The sequence below is a fragment of the Camelina sativa genome, chromosome 7 (genome assembly GCF_030686135.1).
Source record: "Camelina sativa cultivar CO46 ecotype springtype chromosome 7, ASM3068613v1".
In the NCBI taxonomy this organism is placed as follows: domain Eukaryota; kingdom Viridiplantae; phylum Streptophyta; class Magnoliopsida; order Brassicales; family Brassicaceae; genus Camelina; species Camelina sativa.
In genome coordinates, this window is record NC_141886.1 from 25,431,398 (window position 1) to 25,452,670 (window position 21,273).

The 21,273-nt window shown below is 32.1% G+C and overlaps 1 protein-coding gene and 2 pseudogenes across 1 annotated transcript; all 3 read right to left on the minus strand.

Annotated features, from left to right (window-relative positions):
* Positions 1–307: 307 nt before the first annotated feature.
* Positions 308–1,637, minus strand: LOC147941694 (uncharacterized; annotated as a pseudogene).
* Positions 1,638–1,717: 80 nt separating this feature from the next.
* On the minus strand, positions 1,718–11,251 carry LOC147941695 (replication protein A 70 kDa DNA-binding subunit D-like; annotated as a pseudogene).
* Positions 11,252–13,010: 1,759 nt separating this feature from the next.
* On the minus strand, positions 13,011–13,671 carry LOC104702177 (transcription factor PRE3). The gene is made up of 2 exons (XM_010418005.3): positions 13,403–13,671; positions 13,011–13,316 (listed from the first exon to the last, which is right to left on the minus strand). The coding sequence occupies exons 1-2, from the start codon at positions 13,532–13,534 to the stop codon at positions 13,167–13,169; spliced, it is 282 nt and encodes a 93-aa protein (XP_010416307.1). The 5' UTR covers positions 13,535–13,671; the 3' UTR covers positions 13,011–13,166.
* Positions 13,672–21,273: the final 7,602 nt, after the last annotated feature.

Below are 21,273 nucleotides of genomic sequence, written 5' to 3' on the forward strand. Positions count from 1 at the left end.
GGTAATAACGCAAGCTTCTAGGACATTAATCCCCATCTGAGTAATCTGCAATCATGTACCGTTGCATAAACCACCTTTTAGGATCTATATTTCTCAGTAACACTACAGGAGCACCAATCTTAAGACGAAGACTGTGATTTGGCAACCCTGAGAGCTTTATACTATTTAAGAAGTCAGAACTGAAAACAGGGTTGTTTATTGATTCGTTGTCCTGAGGATCAATACTATCAGCACTTAAGTACACCACTTCTTCATTTGTATAGATATATGATCACGTTATTATTGTAATTAACTAAGATCGGAAAAACTAAAAATCCAGCTGATTTAAAAGTAGATACTAACCTTGGAGCTTCTCAAGCAGTCTTTCATTGATGGTGTTAATATCACTATTTGTTGGACATAAAATAGCTCTTGTTTGGAAAAACTTCGGATCTGTTTTTGTATGCAACTTTTCCAAATCACCATATACGGCCCTACTTATAGAATCAATAGGATCAACTACATCTGTTATTAGCAATTCTTCTGGAATATCAATAAGAGCTTCCCCATCGTTTGTTTCGGGAATTTTCCCATCTCCAACAGCTAGAATCCAATCAGAAAACTCCTTTATATTCCTTGCTTCAATCTCTGTCATATTCTTTGACATAAGCCGCATATTCTTCGTCAAAGACAGAACCTGACAATGTTCTCATAGATACGAAGAGTTCAATGAAGCTAGAACAATCTGAGCCCTACCAGCACCAATTATTACAGGTAATACCTGTCTGAAGTCGCCTCCAAATACAACTACCTTTCCACCAAACGGCTTGTTGTCTGCCTTTCTCATTATATCTGATAAACTTCTATCCAGATTCTCAAAACAATATCTGCTCATCATTGGTGCTTCGTCCCATATGATGAAAGACGCTTCTTTCAACATCTTAGCCAAATCAGAAGTAGGATTGATATTACAGGTTGTAAAATCATCAGGATTTATAGGGATACAAAACCTTGAGTGTACAGTCCTTCCACCCTCTAACAGCAAAAAAGCTATACCACTTGAGGCAACATTTATAGCTATCAATCCCCTGTATCTAACAGCTGCAGAAAGAGTTTTCCACATAAATGTCTTTCCTGTTCCACCAAAACCGTAAACAAAAAAGACTCCTCCACAGTAATTTAAAACAGCTACCATTATCTCATCATATATTGCCCTTTGCTCAGACGTCATCAACTCTATCCATTCATCATGTTTTTCTTTCAATTCATCACGATTGTAGTTCTTCTCCTCTGTTATATAACGGTTGGAATAATCTAAACCTATGCTGTTTGGCTTTGGCATTTCTTCAATTTCTTTCAGAGTTCCACCATTGCATAACAATATCTCTTCAATTTCTTGAAGCGTATAATTCTTCTTCTCCTTATCTGTTAAATTTAAATCTGCAATATCAAAAATATATGGAAATATAATTAGTTTCTTAGTTTTCGCAAACCGTACATACGGATGAGATTATCAAACAAAAATACAATACAAATAATTAGAAACCTGGATTATTGTATTTTTCTCTTTTCTTAGCTTCAATGTCTTCTGATAAAACATGCCATGTTTCTTCCCACACATGTAGTGGCCTTGATAAACAACAATCTAGAAGCATCATAGCAAAAAGATTCTGAAGTTGGTCTCCATAAAACCAGAAGCTTGCTTCAATAATACTATCGATATAAGCTTTGTCGTCTTCTAAAATACCTCGAGCCCAACATACTTTTTGTATGTATCATACACAACACCTCTGTATGTCTTGATATCTTCATCAGTTTTGGGACCTCTAACGATTCCAAGAAGGATTCTCATATAATATTCCGCTTCCATTCTATGTGGAACATAATTGATCCTTCCAATAGCAAATCCCCTCTGCCTTACCTTCCATTGTTTATTTTTACCATCCCAAGTAAAGTATTTAGGAATTTCTACATAAGTAAGCGTTCTAGCAAATGCATTAACCTTATTCAGATTTAGGTAGGCCATGAACATAGAATCGACATTAGCTCTTCTGTCAAGTACATCTTTGATCTTCTCCTTCTCTTTATAAAAAACTGGTTGCTTCCCTGGTGGATGAAATAGAAGTTTCATGACTGCTATACTTCTATACTGTATTGGAAACTTGAAAAGCTTCCACGCTGCTTCAGAAGCTGAAACATATCTACAAAAAAAGAAAAAAAAATTAGTAAAGAAAACAAATACAAAAGAAAGGCAATTAGGAGTCTGTGATTCGAACCTGCAATCAAAGTATTCCTTTATTTCATCCTTTTTTGTTTTCTCACCATCTGTAACATTGTTACTCCTAGCTTCAGTCTCATTCGTATCCGTAGTTTTCTTTTTAGGTTCTAGAACAACTACAACACGATCTTGCCCTTTGTTAATATACTTAAATAAGTACTTTATTGAACCGGATTGGTTGCACCACTCAACACTGATGTGAGCACGATATCGCAATGATAGGATACGATTGTAAGGAACAACATATCTGTAATCACACTTCAGTGGACCTTTCTCTACAAAATTAGAAGATGCTCGCCTTCTATAGATTGGATATCCGTCTTTACAAACTGAAGTTTCTTCAACATTCTCTTTTGGGTAAAACTTAGAACACTTTCCATCCACCATACACGGAGAATTTATGTTAGCCGCACCATAAGGTCCATGAATCATACAATCCTTAACAAAGCTGTATAGTTCAGGATCTTCATCCTTATCTGGTATCTCAGCTGAGATTATTTTGTTAATGTCATCAGCTGTTGGCAATTTAGAGCTAGGATCCATGAATAACAAAATATGAGCATGAGGAAGTCCCCGCTTCTGGAATTCAACCGTGTACATAGCTGCATTTTATTAAAAAAATCATGAATTAAAACATGTATGTGAAAGATTGCAGTGAATAAACTGTCAATTAATATTCTTACCAGCTATAGTCTTCCCTAGGAGATAGTCTTTCGTTAAATCTTTCATCAAAGAATCAAGTTTAATTTTGAAGATACGACACATAATGTCTGGTCTATCATCAGAATTAAGCTTCCGCTTTTTCAAATACCTTGTTACTTCTGGCCACTTAGGGTTACATGTAAATGTAATGAATAAGTCAGAAAAGTTGTACTGTTTACATGTAGCCATTGCATCATAATAACTATGCAACATATACCGAGGTCCACCAGTGAAAGAGGCTGGTATACGAACTTCCTTTCCTTGCTCTTCCATGCTATTTGTTCCGGCCTCTGTTGCAGCTTGAATTGATGCATAGTTATCACAACGGATAGTAGAGTGATATATTTGATATACGACAACCTGTTTGATTCTAAAGTCGTGTATGCATCAACCAAAAATTGTTGGAAAAGGCGCTTAGACCGAAGTAGAGTCTGAGCCTCATTTTCTCTTTCTTGGATTCTGAAAGCAAACCACTGCTGGATTGAAATAAACTTTTTTTTTTCATCTTTCTGATTACCGTTTAAACACTTCTCATTTCCAACTCTGAAACCATCTTCACCATATGGAAAAATAAGAGGATACTGTAGTGCCAAGTAAGCAACATGAACTTCACTTATTCTTTGTAATCTGCCAGAGCTTTTTTCTTGTACAATAATATCACGTCCGGGCATCTCAGGGTGAAAATCACCTGGGATCAATGCAGCTACTTCTGATGATGTTGGCATAGAATAGGTTCTTCCATCTTTGCCTACATGATCACTTACAATCCGCATGTGAAACTTCGCATTCTCATCAGTAGCAAACTTATCTTTAGCTTGCCTAAATGACTCAACATACGGATTAACTTCATCCAACAGACGAATAAGTTTTGCAATTAGTTCTTTTCGTATACTCTGTCTACCTTTCAGACTTCCGGACTGCTTTCCCTTGCTGTGCATAATAATAAAGTAACACACAATTAGTACAATAAATAAAATAGACAATTTAAATCAAGGTTGATCATGTAGAATGCGAAAATTCGTTAGAGAGTATATTTATTAACAATAAGAACAACATCTCATTATAAATGATCTGTTTTCAATCTCATTATCTGTGTCAACGATATAGAGCTGGGAAAATTTAGCATAGTCACCATCTTCGGGTTTCAAACTACCAATTTTGTGAAAATTCTGGCGATGAAATTGAAATTGCTTAGGACCTTTACCCTTTTCAACTGAACGATCTACTTGACCACCAAGAGAAGTAAATGCAAATAGCATATTATAAGCCCTGATATTCTCACGAAAATGCCTGCTAAGCGCATAATCCTTACTAAGAAATTCCCTAATAAGTTCAGGTGTTTCTTTCAGAAGTGGTAGTTTAACGGTTCCTTGTAAGCAACATAATGAAAATTTCGGCTTTCTTGACCTTCTGCGTTTGTTTATTCGCTCATCATACCACATCATTGCACCACAGTAAGAACACTTGAATGTTGGGTCACCATGGTCTACATACTTTTCATCTGACACTGTATTTCCATTAAGAAGATTCATCTATTAGAAGACTGCTTCAGGAAATTATAAACATTTGATTTGTGTAAATGACTCACCTTTGGTAACTTTTGGTCTTGAACATTGACCCCTTGCATTTAATTCAGTGATTCTACTCATTTCAGGAGATCGAACTTTAAAACCTTTATGACGCCTATTATATGTACCACAAATCTTCTGAACATTAATCCTATTCCTTGTGCCAATAGAATGATCACTATCAGTTTCGAATTATCTGAATCATTCTCTTCTTGACTACTCACATCAAAGTGTTGTTCATTATCTGAGTGGTCATCTCCTGTATTATAATTGTAATTGATTTTACCCAAAAAAGGATAATTGTCATTAAAAAAAATAAAAAAATTATTCAACGATACCTCCTGTAGACGAAGCATCATCATTTTGATGAGAATAGACTTCCAGATTAGGAACCGATGTCTTTTTTTCCTTTCTGGCCGCATGGACAAATTGTTGTAATGGTGAATCTGAAAGGAAAGATTAATTTTAAATGTACTATTTTATTATTCAGTTAAATATTCTTTCTAAATTAATAAGCTAAACCTGTTAAATTTGTGTCTATTAATGCAGAATGACTTGTCGCTGGAAGGTGTGGCTTCTGTCTTCTCCTACTATCTGGTATGTTTGTAATATCTTGTAAAATCTTACGTGAGCATTTCTTTAGCTTTCGCTCAAGAATCTTCCTTGTAGTTTTTTTGGTAGGAACAGTTTCTGTGAGTATAAATGCAGACTTCAAAATTTTAACTATATATATCTAATAAATAAACATAGGAACTGTAATTAAGTACAAAGACATACCTTGTGAAATAGCACTTTCAGGAGACACAGTTTGTTGAGTTATAGTTGCTTTTGTTGGTCTTGGGTTAATATGAGCTGTGCACAATAGAGATACCAAACGTTATAGGAAAGGTTCTTTGTAGTGGGGTTTTTTAAGAAGATGTCAATCATATTCCTTGATTACCTTTTAAAGATTCATTCCTTAAGTTCTCGACAAAATTGCTAGTTCCTAGTTTAGAATATGATTGTCTTATATTCACTGCAGACAGAACAGAGTTTTCTTGTTCGTCGATCCTTCTAACTGCACATATTGGAACAATAGATTTACTTAGTAATGGACAGTTAATGACATTTGAAATGGATAGATATTAAATAGGGTTGGCTTTTTTTTTTGATTTTACATTTCTGAGATTGCTTTCGTATGGATGATATGAATTCATGACTTCCAGGAGATGAGTAAGATTGGTTTACTTTCACGGGTGTGAGATTTTCACAATGTTCGATTACAGACGGTACCGTCCTGCAAATGTAGGTAATAAATTTTATTTCTGGTAACAATGTAAACATTTCTATTTATTTTCAAAATAGAATACGACTAACCTGTCGAATACATTGAAGGTAGTCCTCTTTCAAGCGTAGTAGTGGCAGGAGTATGTTGGAAGCAAATGTCCTCATCTACAATGGTAACTCCTTGACTCAAACTTTCTCGGATTGGAACATGTATAAAACCATTGTTTTCTTCTAATCCCGGAAAAGCTTCTACAGGCAGAATATTACACGACAAAGTAAATTGTGTGAAAGAATAATGGCTTCACAGGTAAGTTTTGTCTACGTTACTACCTGCATTGCTGGGAATAATACTTCTTCCGGTTGGATCAATGGATTCATCTATAATAATAGGCGTCAAGTTTGTTATGTCACTAAAAATCCGCCCAAAAACGCCTCTAACATTCACCAGATTGGATTGATTTGTTTTTTCGGTTTGAGCTGAAGACGAACATATTCTTTTAGTCGGTTGTTTTTCATGATCAACTACTTGTTCCAATAACCCTCTCTTGGTCTTCATTAATAAGTATGCATAGCAAAATGTGTTAATAATTTGTCGTCTTTTTAAGAAAAACTCAAATGAAGAGATGGTTTCATGTTTATATGTCAATAGAATTGCTTGTAAAAAGTTACTTGTAAATCAATTTGGGATTTTGTAAGGTTGTGGTACCGGTATTTTATCCGGTAATTTTGCTAATGTTTAAATGTGGAAAATCTTTTAGATTTTAAGTTGACTTTACATTTATATGTGTGAGATAACAATTTCGGTCCTCCTTGGGTGCAGGTACTATAAATTCTACATGGATTCTGACCGTAATCTTCGCCAACATAAAAAAGGTATGTAAACAGACTCCTAATTTAAAGGACTAACTATTAAATTTCCATTATAATAGTTGAAATTTATCAAACAAATGGAGAATATGCTAATTTAAAATTTAAAATTGTACTTATGGTTTTAAATAAAACAAAAAACAATAAAAATTTTAAGAATTTTCAGAAAAAAATATTTCAAACGTTAATCATCAATTACATAAATATAGATTCTAAAAGGGATTCTTAGTTAATTTAAAAGTTTTGCTCAACAACCTCCATCAAGACTTCATCTTCTTCTCACAGTTCAAGTCCACTGTCATATGAAAAAAAAAGATGGTTACCAGTCCAAATTTATATGTTGTCGATATATGATGATTAAATGACTACACAATCAAACCTGTAATTTTTCCTGTAGATTTCTGGAAATTCTTTATCAAAGAAGCATCTTGAAGAGGCAGAATCAGACATTAAGCAATTTTGAGCTACGATTGAAATAATTTAGAAATGATTAATAGTAAATACTTTGACAAATCTATAAGTAACATACACTTTTATTTTGGTAAGATACATAAAAGTTACACTCACCTTGGAATGAAGCGTATCTCTAGAAACTTAGAATGCAAAGGATTGACCCATTAACATAATTGATATCAGATACCCTTCTAGACCAATTCTTAACAAAGTCATCACACGTTTTTCCTATTGCAACACATTTCATAATCCTCCCACTAACAGAGTTTTAAGAACAGATATATACTTTGTCTGGTTAGGATATTACGGATTATACAAAACATAGAAGGATCTTTAAAAGGTTTAGTAGCTTACGTGGTATCTTTTAGTTTGAAAATGACCATATTTGCTTCAGATTCACATCCACTATTCTTGTCCATATAATGTATCTTTGCAATCGGAGTTACACTCATGAGAACTCCACATGCATCTACATAAAAACATGAATAAAACTTTTCAATATTCAGTAAATATATAAAAGGGATTAAACCTGATAATCAGAAACATACCAACAACCCCTTTCTTATCAGCTTCTGTTGCATTCGCAATTTGTGTTGCTGAAGTAAACTCAAAGAACTGACTCGTCGATTTTGGACCGATGGGATCCATTGTTGTTTTAGGAATAAAAATGAGATGAAAGGGGTGAACTGAGTATGGATTCGACTTTGGAGTCATAACAACCTTGAAGAAGTCCAAAAGGTACCATTCACCTTCTTTGAGGTATCTCTTAAATTTCTCTTTATACTTGATCGAAGGTATTGAAGCATCAATTCTAGATCTCTGCGATAAAATAAAAATAAAAAGGAACTTAAAACAATTTCAAAACCAATGGAATTACATAAACTGTGAGATAAGGTATATAGAAGATCACGAAAACTAAAAAACAAAACAAAATCTCGCGTATCTTCTCATCTGCGAGAATCATTTCAACAAAATTCTCTTTTGCTTTCCAAATACTCAGAATTTTGACAAAAATAGTCCACTTTGTCTTCCTTGATGAATCTAAAGTACTATCTTCGAAAAAGGACCGATGAGACATGGTGAGTTTTTTTTCTGAAACTTTTGATATTGGAAACTTTTCGCTTTCCCTGGGGCTTATAGTTTTCTCTCAAAACTTAACACTGACTATCTATTTATATATACGTTGAGAGAATAATTTCTCAAAGTCATAGACATAAATAAATAACGACTGCCTCTTGTATTTTATATATATATATATATATAAAATATTTGAATTTTAATTTTATATCTATTTTCAAATTTGGTTTAAACTGGTTTTGATTGACAGATTGATAACTACAAACTTTTTAAGTTACCAAGATGGTTGCAATTAGTTTACTTGTTTCGATTATCAACAAACCTACTTTTTACTATTTGATCTTCAGCTTTTTGTGTATTTTCAAATATTCAATATATATATATATATATAATTAGAATTTTGAGTTCTTAAAGTTGTTCAGCAATTGTAAAGGATGAAAATAAGGAATTCATCCTTTTATTATTATTGGGAAAATAGAAACAAATTATTCTGACCAGATTCATCACACTGGATCAATTCTTCGAAACTGGAAACTTAAAAAACTTGCAAACAACTTTTAAATCCTTAACATAAGAAAAAAAAACTCAACCCTTATTCTTTTTTCTTCAACGAAGCAGTCTTAAAATCTCTCATTGCTCACGGCTTCTTCTTCTTTGCCTCATTCACCATCTCTGCCTTCGTCAACTTCTCCTGCTTAATCTGGACCACCTTGATGTTGTCCAGACACAGCTTCTTTGTAGTAGAGGAACTATCAGTAGGGGAGTCTTTATCAAGACTTGAACGCTTTGAAAATGGAGTCGTGAAGTCAGAGACTTCCTGACTGCTGGCCAAGCACATGCTAGCCTAGAACAAATAAATATTATAAAAATATAAGTATTAACATTTGAATGCTATAAACGTTTTGTTAATTTCATTGAGTTGTAAAATGAAACCTAATATCCGGTGCTATCATCCGGAGGATTATCCCCACTATTTGAATCATCATTAAGATCATCATCCGGTACACCATCATTAACCAGCACCCTTGAAACCTTGTAGATATCCAACTCATTCCACAGGTTTTCACGTTCAACAATCACAAGAAACTGGAATGTTTTTCCGACCAAATTCTTGATATCATCTGGCAAGTTGTCAGGATCTTCCATCTATTATTATTAAACAGCAGGAATTTTAGATAGTTAACTTTGTAAAACTTGTTTATTAAGTCATTGCTATAGGATAATCATATGAAATACCTCATAAAATGGCCCATCAATGAGTGAGTTTGCTGAACAGCCTACAATCTCTGTGGCCATGCTATCAAAGATCATCAACTTCAACTCACCAGAATTTTCCATAACGTTGACATGTAGTTTGTACCTACCACCATAACATTCAAAGATGAGTATGGAGATTATACACCTATAATTGGCACTAAAGTGTTGAAATATTTGTATGTGTATACCTTGCAAGAACATTAGTAACATGTCCTCGACACCCATCACACCAGAACTGGGGTTTCTTTGCCGTTGAGACAGAACCATTGGTGATTGCGTTGATAGGTGTAACCTTCTTGTTACACCTTTTGCACGAGATATAGTACCAAGCCCAATCACAATCTATGGCATAAATAGTACATATCAATTTGACCTTTCCTTCCTACACATATGTATATATTCGGATTATAAAAAACACTGGTATAATTTGAAAAGAACATCCTGATAATTTTATGATTTTTAACACTGATACAATGAAATTAATTACCTCAATCATATCCAAGATAGCTTGTATGTTCCTCCTTGGGAAGTTCTGGTAGAACTCGCCTACACTTGCTAATTGCAAATTATTCCTTGGTCTCCTCTCAATTAAGGTAATAGCAAGCCCATCATTTGGCAACCTTACATATATATACATATATGTTAAGTAGGGCTGATAAAATCCAATATACACTAAGCATAACCGGGTCTTAAATATATGTAGTTAAACTTACTTATTCTGCCACTCTAGGATGTCAGCATAGTCGGGATTAATTACCACCACAGATGCGTTGAAAGCATTGGAGATACTCCTCTTCTCTATAAGAGTAAACAACATTGAAGATTTTTTAAATCCCGACTGGTTAAAACTTACAACATTGAGGTTTTTTAAGCAAAAAATTACTACTCTAAGATAAGGTTAAATGATTAAAACTTACCATTGTAAGTCTTGATTTTCGCAAATCTCACCAGACAAATAACACGTGCTTGAGCATCAGGTTCACAAGCACTATGCACTTGCTCAGCGAATGTACCCCACAAAGTGCATGGTATTCTATCATCACTAATAAAAGCAACGCACAATTAAACAATGTTATGAATGTTCGGATGACATATGTTTTCACATATAAAGTATTTAGAATAAAATGCTACCTCTCATCCCAAAGCTCAAAACTGATCTTCTTAGTGGGTCTGTTGTTGACATCGATGGTTTCCATCTCTCCAACATTCACAATTTGACCAACAATATCTGATGAATGATGTCATTGAATTAGCAAATATTTTAGTTTTCTTTAAACATTCGATATGGTAAAATTAAAATAACTCCCCAATCAGATGGTTTTCATTCAGGTTGTCGGACATGACAGAAACAAATGGGGAAAGAGTTAAATACGGATCATCAGAAACAGAGTCCATCCTACTGACAATGGTTTGAGTGATGAAAGACATCTTGTAACGATGGGCAGTAGGCTTGAATTGACCAGTGGCGATACTCAAACCAAAGTTCTCGACAGTTCTCCATTGCCCGATCACGACCTTGTTTTCAAAACGACTGATCAAGTCTTTTCTTGACAGAAGCGTGAATCTTCGTCCCCTGGTAAAGAAGTTATAAGATACATTGTAGTTGCATTATAAAACATAAAATTACAGGTGAATGATGGGTGACACCAGTATTTAAAATTACTTGGACATCTGAGAGCACCATATCGAAAGTTTCACCAAACCTTGTTGAGTAGGTCTTCCATGAATGAAGGACCCTGACTTGGACCTTCCAAGAAGTCTTGTAAGGCTTAATGTCTCGAAGGTAAGCGTAAGTTGCAGCCATTGTTTGTTGCTTGTTGAATTTTGCTTGAGAAATGAGTTTTGCTTGATGAGTTATGAATGTGTTTGATGTTGGATTATTTATAGTGGTCGAGTATCCTAGGGTATCGTATAGGATTTGTAACAAAGAGACCGTTCATGATTGCGAGATTTTTGGTTATGATTAGGATTATATTATGTATCTGATAGAATTTGCTTTCAATGTTGATTGATTGTCAAGATTATGTAGAGAGATTTGAGGGTGGGATTGATTGAGAAGATATTGTTTGAATAGTTACCAAAAAAAATACCAATGAATATTCTTAAGTGTGTTTGTCGAAGGCTGAAAATATTGGGCTTATGGACACTTTTAAAACCTCTTGGTATTAATAATATGGCCCATAGGAAAATAGAAACCGGGTTTTTTTTAAAAACACGTGGATCCTAGCTGTTTGGGTGGGTTTTTTTTTTAATAATTTCTGACTCATTTACCCTATTCAATTAATTGATTCTTTTTCCTTTTATATGTATTCAGTGGCAATTGCTGTAAAAACAGTGAGAATTTCGGACATTTATAAAAACGTACTCCTATTTTAATTATAAGAAGATGTAATTATTTTTTCATATATTTCTCTAATATGACAAACCAATCGGATCCATTGTTATTGTAGTTGTTGTGTTACTTAGCTATATCGATTGAAATTGATGATATATCATCTAAATAAGAAAATCATTTATAGTTTTCAGTTATCTAAGATTCACCATATAAAAATCGTAATTGTTAAAGGATATTTAATCATCTTTGATCATTTAAATGACAATAATTTTCCAACTTACCACAACCGTTAGTAAAACATTAGTCTTGGGTTTTAATTTACGGCACGAGGTCTCGATCGTGGTTATAAGAAAGCAAAATTCTCTCAAATAATCTATTTCAAAATTAAAAAAAAAAAATCTCTTTGATGGGAAGAAAATAACATTTTGAAAAACATAAAATAAAAAAGTGACAAAAAAACAAAACTTAGGTCATGGCTTGAAATTTGCAGCCTTTTGTGCTTCTTTTGAGTGCATAGCGTCAAGTTCACCCCATACTTTATTGCCCATAAACATAATCTTCCTATTCCTTCAAAGTTATAATATGCGAATGACAGTCTCATTTTCATCGATGGCTCTGTCTCCTAATAAGTAATAAGTTCATTAATAACTAGTACACCCATTTGATAATATATAAAAAAAAACTTTGTATTCTTCTTTCGCCATTTTGAAAGCCCATAAAATTCATAATGCTTCCTTCCTTTTTTCTTCGACACTATGTGGTCATGAACACCAAACTAACTAGTGGACTGTATTTTGAATATGTTCTTGGAAGATTTGGGGAATAAATAAAAATCATTTGTTCGGCATTTTGTTTCTTAAATTTCAGAAGAATGTCTCCTAATTGCTCCTTTTTTTTTTGAATGTGTCAATAAGAACTTTTACCATTTTCTTAGGATTTCTAAGCTTCTTCTTATCAGTTATATATGACAAGATCGATACAATATGAAATTCTTAAATGGCATATTTTAATTACAACTTACAAGTACGTCGTTCTTTATGTATCATATATCTTGGTCTGACATGTTTTAAATTACTAAAAGACACAAAACCAATAAAGCTTAGAGAATGAATACAGCCAAGTATTTGTGGTGACAAAACCCTAACGGAATAGATATTTGGAAGAAAAAAAGAAACAAACAAGATAACCGAAAAAAGGGCGAAGGTTTGATATAGGAAACACGCGAATATTTATGACCGAAGGAGAAGTGACGAACTCGTATCATTAAACGTTTATAAGGTCATCATCATCTATAGAAAAAACAAATCCGCAAACTATTATTATTATTATAGAAATTTTAAAAAAAAAACAAAAAAAAAAAAGAAGAAAGAAGACCAGATAGAAATTATTGGGTAAGTAAGCTTCTGATTAACGCAGCTTGAGCAGTGTCTGTGTTTGCAAGTAACTCAGATAGCCTCTCACTTAGATCATCGACCTCTCTATGCAGATTCCTTATGTAGTTGCACGTATCTTGTAACACCCTTGCTGCTGAAACCTGTTAATATACTATATATCATCATTTTCATGCCATATATATAGACCATATTCTAAATACATAACTTGTTGAGTTAGTTAGCGTACCTTGTCGGAGCGACGACTATCCCTGAGCTCAGGAAGAAGCTGCTGCAACTTGAGAATGAGATCGTTGATTTGATCTTCGGAGATCCTTGATGTTCCTGATGATTGTCTCGAACGTGATCTTCGTCCCGACATTCTCTTTTTGTGACTGTTGATTAGGGAAGAAGTAAGACTAATAGATTGAAGCAAATGACACTTGATCGTAGAAACAAGTTATGGAGTTTAGGGGTCACACACAAGTTATGCCGGAAAAGGAAAAGAGAGAGAGAGAGGGGTTGATAGTATGAAGGAAACAAGTGAAGTAACGGTTGTATTTATGTAGCCATTTTTATTATTTGTTTATGAAATTTATAATAAAATTACCTAATTATTTTTAAATTTTCAAAATAATATATATCGAATCTTATTTTTCAAATATTGAATTATATGCCCCCTCCTGACAACTTTTGTTATAATAGAACGACTTCAGAGAATCTCATATTTTTATTATAGATCTAAGTTTGATAGCTAGCTAGGGTATAATATTATCGTTGAATCTAGCCAAATCTTGTTAAACATTTACCTTATAACGTAACTTTTGTTGATATGTTTTAAAGCTTAATTTTAGTTTGACAGTCGCCTAGCGGTTCATACTTCCGATATCAGATTGCTAAAGCTTTTTTTTTTGGTAGAAAGATTGCTAAAGGTATGTTTAAAATTCTTGCTACCTTTTTTCTGAGCAACAAATTCTTACTACCTAAATAAGCTATAGTAATATCTTTTTTTTTTTTTTTTTTTTGAACAAAGCTATAGTAATATCTTAAACGTAGTTATATCCATTATTTTATAGGACAGACATGGACGTCATGTAACAGAAATAAACATTGTATTTTTCATTTTTGTTGTACATAGAGTGTTTTTTTCTTCTTCTTTTTTTCCTTTTTTTTTTTTTTTGAGTTTTGTTACTTCTATGGTGAGTTATTTTGTTGGTTTCGTCAAACAGTGAGTTTTATTAAAAGAGCTAAAGAAGATGAATAACTCTTTAACAAACAGAAAAATGTATATTTCAACTGGATTTTTTGTGCGTTTATCAAGAAAGTAGTATATATACTTTATAACTAAAATAAGCATATCCATTCCTCGAAACACAACTTCAATTAATATATAAATTTCACATTATCGATGTTTGGGATTTCGCTCTACCGCGTCCACACATGTAACCTTTTTTAAGTTTTATAATTTTTAAATTATAATAGAATTTCATCCGCGATAAACCGCGCACATAACTAAATTATAAATTATTATATTGTAATTAATAATTTTTAATTTATTTAGTTTTCAAATTCTCAATTAATTAATTTTTATCTAATTAATTTACAATTTTGTTTAGAATTTTATTTTTTGAAATATTAAAAATATGTTATAGTATGTGTAATATTTTGTAATTTATATACTAAATAATTTATAAGTTAATTTTCAAAACTATGATTACAAATCATATTATATATGAGATAAACAAATAGTTTTACTGTTAGTTCTATAGTCCAAATCCGCCATGCTAGGCGGGTCAGACAATATATTTAAAAAAATTTAATCTTCAAAAACTCATCATATGAAACCGGTGAAAGTAAAAGTTAGTTTTAAATACGTTGAGATCAACGCGATGAGATCAAAAAAATCTCGGCCACGGATACTCCTCCAATATCGAAAATCAATTCATTTATTGATTAGGCCGATTGTTTAGGAAATTTGTGTATGGAAAAAATATTGTTTTGTAAAATTGGAAACTTAATATTAATTAAATTAATTATAAATTTAATACTTAATGTTAAAGAGAGTGGTTCTAATTGTTTTGGAAATTTATTTAGGATGGGAAATCTTGTTTTCAAAAATAGAAACTTAATATTAATTAATTAAATAAATAAATAAATTAATAATTAATGTCAATGATATGCTTGTAAATAATTATGAACTTCATAATTTATTTTATAAATGTGAGATAAACAAATTTCCTCTGCTTTAGTATTTTTGTATAAGACTCTTGTGTTTATATTTTCATACAAACTAAGAAAAAAATGTTCGACCTTATTAAAACATTTTTAATTCATAATTTTGTTTCTTTTTGTAAATATGGATAAATTAGATATATTCATAGCAAATTTAGAGATATATTAAGTACATGTCTAATCACTTGTTTAAAAGAGAAGCTCATCAACCAAACACACACACACAGCTCATCAATAATTACGACGTTTCAAAACATATACCCACAGAATTATTAGGAATGCCGAAATTGCATAGCTTATACGTAGAACAAATGATGATGTGTCTACGTATATACAAAGGTGTGTGTATAAAGGAAAGTGCCAAAGTAAGAGTGATTTGACTGGTCAAGGGATCACACACACGCCCATGTTCTTTGATCAACAACACACACGTGGCATTTCGGGAGGCACGTACCCTTACACCGACCGACGTTGAACACTTCATCAGCGGCTCATTGTTATTTATTATGCACTAATTTGCTGCACCACAAAAAAACGTATCCAGGGCCCCTATTTAGAAACTCATTGGCCTAAATTAAGATAAATATACTATTTAATTAATTTTGAAATTATTGTTTCATTAAAAGACAGAAAACAGAAAATCATTATGATGAACAAGAATAGAAAAAGGAAACAGATTTAAAGTATATATTGAACTCTTCACTAAAAGCATTTAATCACTATGCTAGATAATATTTTAACAAAGTTTTACATATAATTTAGAAACGTAAGGAAAATGTATCAACTTGCACGTATCGATACACAGAAATCGTTTATATATTTTTGCTTTGACATCAATCCATATATCTACCACATTTTTTTTCTTTGTAACTTTTATACTATGGTAGAACAAAAAGTTTGCAGGGAAAAAAGGTAACCAACTTCATACTTTTACGCGTTGTTTATGATAACTCTGACATCCTTCTAGTTCTGAGCCTGAAAAATACAAATTCTTGTATAGTAAAACTACATTTTTTGTAGTTAAAATAAGCGAAGAAATTAAGGAATTGTGTTTCAAAAAGATGAAGTAGACCACGACAAGAAAAAATGTAAACTCGAAGAGTGAGCTGTGGAGGACGAAACACAAAATCTCAGATTTTAATACATTGGAGAAATATATGGCAATGCAATATACTTTTGATTCATTAAATGCAAAATTCCTTGTATGTTGAAAAGAAGCGACCCTTTTCAGTAAAACCTTCTAGAAGAACTTCGTTGTACTGCTGTATAGTACAAACTCAACTCCATTATCACTCATTCAAACGGTAAAAAGATAAAAAAAAACTGGCGATAAGATGATGGTGAAAAAAGAAGTAGAGATTTAGCGACAAGAAAATGTACTCCTAACACCACCATCAGTTTTGAAACGGTATATACTAGTATTAGCGATAATCAATTATATCAAAACGTTTCTAAGATCATCAAATGTTTTTGGTAGTCTAGTGGTAAGCAATTAAGATCAGCCAAACGAATTTATTATCTTCTTCGTGTTTTCCATTCTTTACATGAAGGTCTTCTCACCAAGTTTGTTCTTCTACATCTAGGAGAGCCAATTAAGATCAAGCATAGTTTAGTTTATGATAAAGCATATCAGGCATAGTTTTAAAACGTTTTCCAAAGATAAATTAAATTATTTCACAGGAATTAATTAGAAAGATAATGAAAAAAAGTTAGAGTCTTCTCGATAATTCTATATCAAATCATCCAACAAATATGATATATCTCGTGGATAGGATTGAACATGAACATGACGAGAGAACTAAGAATATCTAGAGATAAAAAGTTTGAATAGGAGACTTGGAATTATAATAGCGGGTGAGCTTAAAATAGATATACAAGGTCAACCAAAGCAATCAATAGATATATTTAGAATTGATTACATTAGAGAGATAAGATCTAATTGTATGTTTTCTTTAATATAGAAAATAAGATTTGCTTTGAGTGTTAATATCTTATTAAGAAACCAATAAACAAAGAGCTCAGATGTGTTAAATTTGTGGTCAGCGTGTCTCTCGCGGCACATGATCGCTAATCAATCGACAGCGAACATTAAGCTTTATTTCCCGAGCATTCTATTCTTATTACAGTCTTCTTTGTTTTTTAGTTTTTAAGAACTTCAAATCCGTTTGTTTTATTCGTTTTGCTGCTTATAAGTTTGTCTTGTTCTCTCCTCTGTTTTTAACTAGTGCTTTTTTCTGTTCTACTATACAATAAAGCATCGATGTTGAATTAAGTATATTACAAAATTTCAGTAAAAGGAAATTAATAATATTATTTAAATTTGATGAGTGATGAATAATTTTTCTACTGTATCATTTATACATTTTTTGGCCAATTGTCTATTTTTTAATAACTAAAAGATTTAAAGGTATAAAGAGATTTAAAGTTTAGTTCCATATACATTTTATTGGAACAAAAATTAAATATTTTATATAGTTTTTTTTTTAAATACCACTCTAATTAACGATCTCTATAATTTACATGAGATACTTTGTCAATTGAACTACTAATGAGTAATGACACTTGATCTATTTACACATTTCAAAAAAACGTATTTGCTTATTTCATTACAAACATTAAACACATCAAAAATGGTGATTAGCGCATTATTTGACAATTTTTACGTTTATCGTTAATAATCAATATAAGTAATTATGGTGATTTAAGTTTTCTATCTAGACCTCTATATTAATAGATGAGATTATAAATTTAGAATCACATATAAATTATTCAAAGATGCTTAAATAAACTACGATCTACATTTAGTCCTTAGTTTAGCTCAGGTGGTCTCTCTCTCCACAACGACACCGACCAAACAAGCTCAATCGTATAGTATTGCTAGAAAAACGTGATCCAGCTATATATATATATATGTTTACTCGTACTTATACCATATTATTAAAATCAAATTATTTTAAAACAAAAGAATAATCACCTATAACAGCATAATTTTTGAGGCTCATGTACTAATTTGTTTAGCTCTTTATAGTATTTATCGATCAATAATTTAAACTGTAATGTGGCGAATAGTTTGAACTTAATATGAAGGTTGAAAGGGCACACTCCGATCCATTTATAGAATGCGATCATGAGTTTTATGAGTTAGGATGAGTCCCAAAAGCCTATAAATTTTGGTTTTGCACGTGAAAATTAATCAAACCCACAAAAGCATCTTCTCTCCTTCCAATGCGTTGACGATGAAGAAGACAGAACAAACAAGGTAATTCCACTGTTAATTCATTCTATTGAGAAGGAATTTCAGCATTATTTACGTCTTGTATTTAACAATTTTAATGTTTTTTTTTTTGAGTATTAGTGGAACTTGTGTTACTGTATATATTATCCAATCCTAGATATTTTGAGGAGATGTGTTGTTGTGGATCGTCATTCGATATCATAGGTTTGAGAATGTGGGTTAGATGTATAGTTGATCTCATTTGGCTAATGCGGCCATAACTAATGTACTATACAGCAAGTTTTGATATATTTTTAGGTTTTTAGCTGCACACACAATATTCATAATCTTCGCTAGTTTGTATGTATAAAAAGCCTAAAACCACTTTTATTTGAAGATAGTTTTATATGCAGACGCAAATGCTATACAAATTAAACATATAGTTTTATATGCAGACGCAAATTAAATGCTATACAAATTAAATGCATGGAATTTACGTTTAGAAATTATAACTAACAAATGAATTTACACAAATAAAAATAAACAATCGAGGTGAAACCGCTACCTAAACTTAGCTAGGCCTGGTGAGTTTACACTCTACAAAATATATATAGATATAAACGCAATATTATAAATATTGACGATATAGCTTTATGGAATCATGCGTTGTGATTCGAAATATAAAACTTTCCCTAAAAGGATATACCTCTTGCACATTCTAATCGGTCACCATATGATTTTTTTTTCTTATTAAACAACCAAAACCAAGACAGTAAGTTGCTGGTTTTAACGTGTCTGATCTAAACAACACAAATCAAAACTTGGTCGCTCTACGTCATGCAGATTCGTTTCTATGTTACAACTTGGTACTTAAAACCTAAGTTTGTCAGCACTTTAATAATAAGACGAAGACAACGTCCACCATCGTCTAAGGTTCTTTCCCTTCGCAATTTGCAATTTTAAAGTGATTACCTTAATCCAATAATTAATCTCCACGATTATGTTTAATGATTGTAATTAGCGTCAGAAACTTTATTATGTGGTCCCATGATACGAAAGAAAAGTAGTTGCATGAGGAGGTTCCATGTACACAGACTAACTCGTGTGGGGGTAAAGTATATACTCATCACTCCATTCTCGCGTATCCATATCTCTCTTTCTAGTAAGGAGAAAAAAAAAAGAAGGTTTTGTCGCGCATTGATATAATCTTTTAACAGAAAAAAGTGTGGTCCTATTCCTATATCCTAAGCTTATTAAGTCATAATTAAAATTACAAGTGGTGGGTCATCAAATAATATAGCATAATAATCCTTTTTGATAATGATATATTGATAAACATAGAGTAGATCATGAAGATGCTATACGTTACAGAATATTCTCAGTTAATCACATACAATATATGGCTCTACTGCTACCTACATCTATAGAATACTTTAGCTTACAGGAGAAACAAGATGAACATTTTTTTTCTTCAAAAAGAGAGAATAAAGGAGTTAAGCGCTATAGTAAATTAGTTTATATCAAATTATTAATAACTCAATAACTCAACCACAGTTACAGCAATTCTGGCCCATTACTATAGGAAGTTAGCAGGTTGGGATTTACAAACTAAATGGGCCTGAAGACCTTTTAACTTTTGATCCCAAACTCCTGATTGGTTAAGCCTTTTAGCAAAAAAAAAAAAAAAAACTCCTGATTGGTTACGCTCGAATACTGAAATTCGACTAATATGAACCTTTTTCTTTTGAATTACGTTCTCTGTTTTACTCGTCTTCAGTTTTTATTTTCATAATAACTTTGATCGTTTGGTTTTAAAAAAAAATGATATTTCAAATTTCTGTAATTTCAGAAATGCAACTTATAAACATTTATATGCCTTATGTCTTTATAAAATGCATGTTGATGATCCAATATGTTTTTCCTATCACTTCTTCAAAATTCTATGGACTATTTTTCTGTTACTAAAAAATTTATCCCTTTTTGTTCCCATACTATCGGAGGGACACTCTTTAAGTATATGTTTCTTTCCTAATTCCGCAGCTAACTCGTAAAAAAATGTTACTACTATAAATTATTATTCGACAATTTTCAATTAAAGAGTTACAAAAGTCTAGAGATCGCTAGTTCGAGAAACAAGGTTTAAGAGGGGACCATATAAAATACTTTGATCCCTGGTTCGAGAGGATGTACGGGCCTAGGTCCGAAACCTGTTGCTAATTAAAAAAAAGAAGTGATGAATCGTAGTTTCGACTCAAATGCAAAACTACTTCTTTTTGAAAAATTCAACATAATCAACTAGGAACATATGTTCTTTAACTGCAATCACAAGACGCAAATATAAACCATCCACATCATACTTCTGGTTTATATCATCTTTTTTTATATATAAAGAAGATAAAGATGTTTGTTTATGTTAAAGAAAATAAAGTAGTATTAAAAAAAAATTCAAATTGGATTAGGTTAAAATCCAAAAACAAAATACATAAACGTGAAGAAGCAAAGAAAGAAAAGAAAGAAAGAAGCCTTTAGTTGTCCGAAGCAGAAACACGTGCAAAAGAGCTAAGAATCAGCCGTTAAGTGGCAAACGGCGTCGTCCGTCGACTCTAAACATAAAATACCGAAACTACCCTTCCGCTCTTCTCTCCTATGAATACGATCCGAGTAATATACTTTAC

Bases quoted from the DNA above. Each gene is read 5' to 3' on its own strand.
- LOC104702177 (XM_010418005.3), bottom strand. From the start codon at position 13,534: ATGTCGGGACGAAGATCACGTTCGAGACAATCATCAGGAACATCAAGG. The intron at 13,317-13,402 runs GTACGCTAACTA...GTATATTAACAG, and splicing joins ATAGTCGTCGCTCCGACAAG to GTTTCAGCAGCAAGGGTGTT.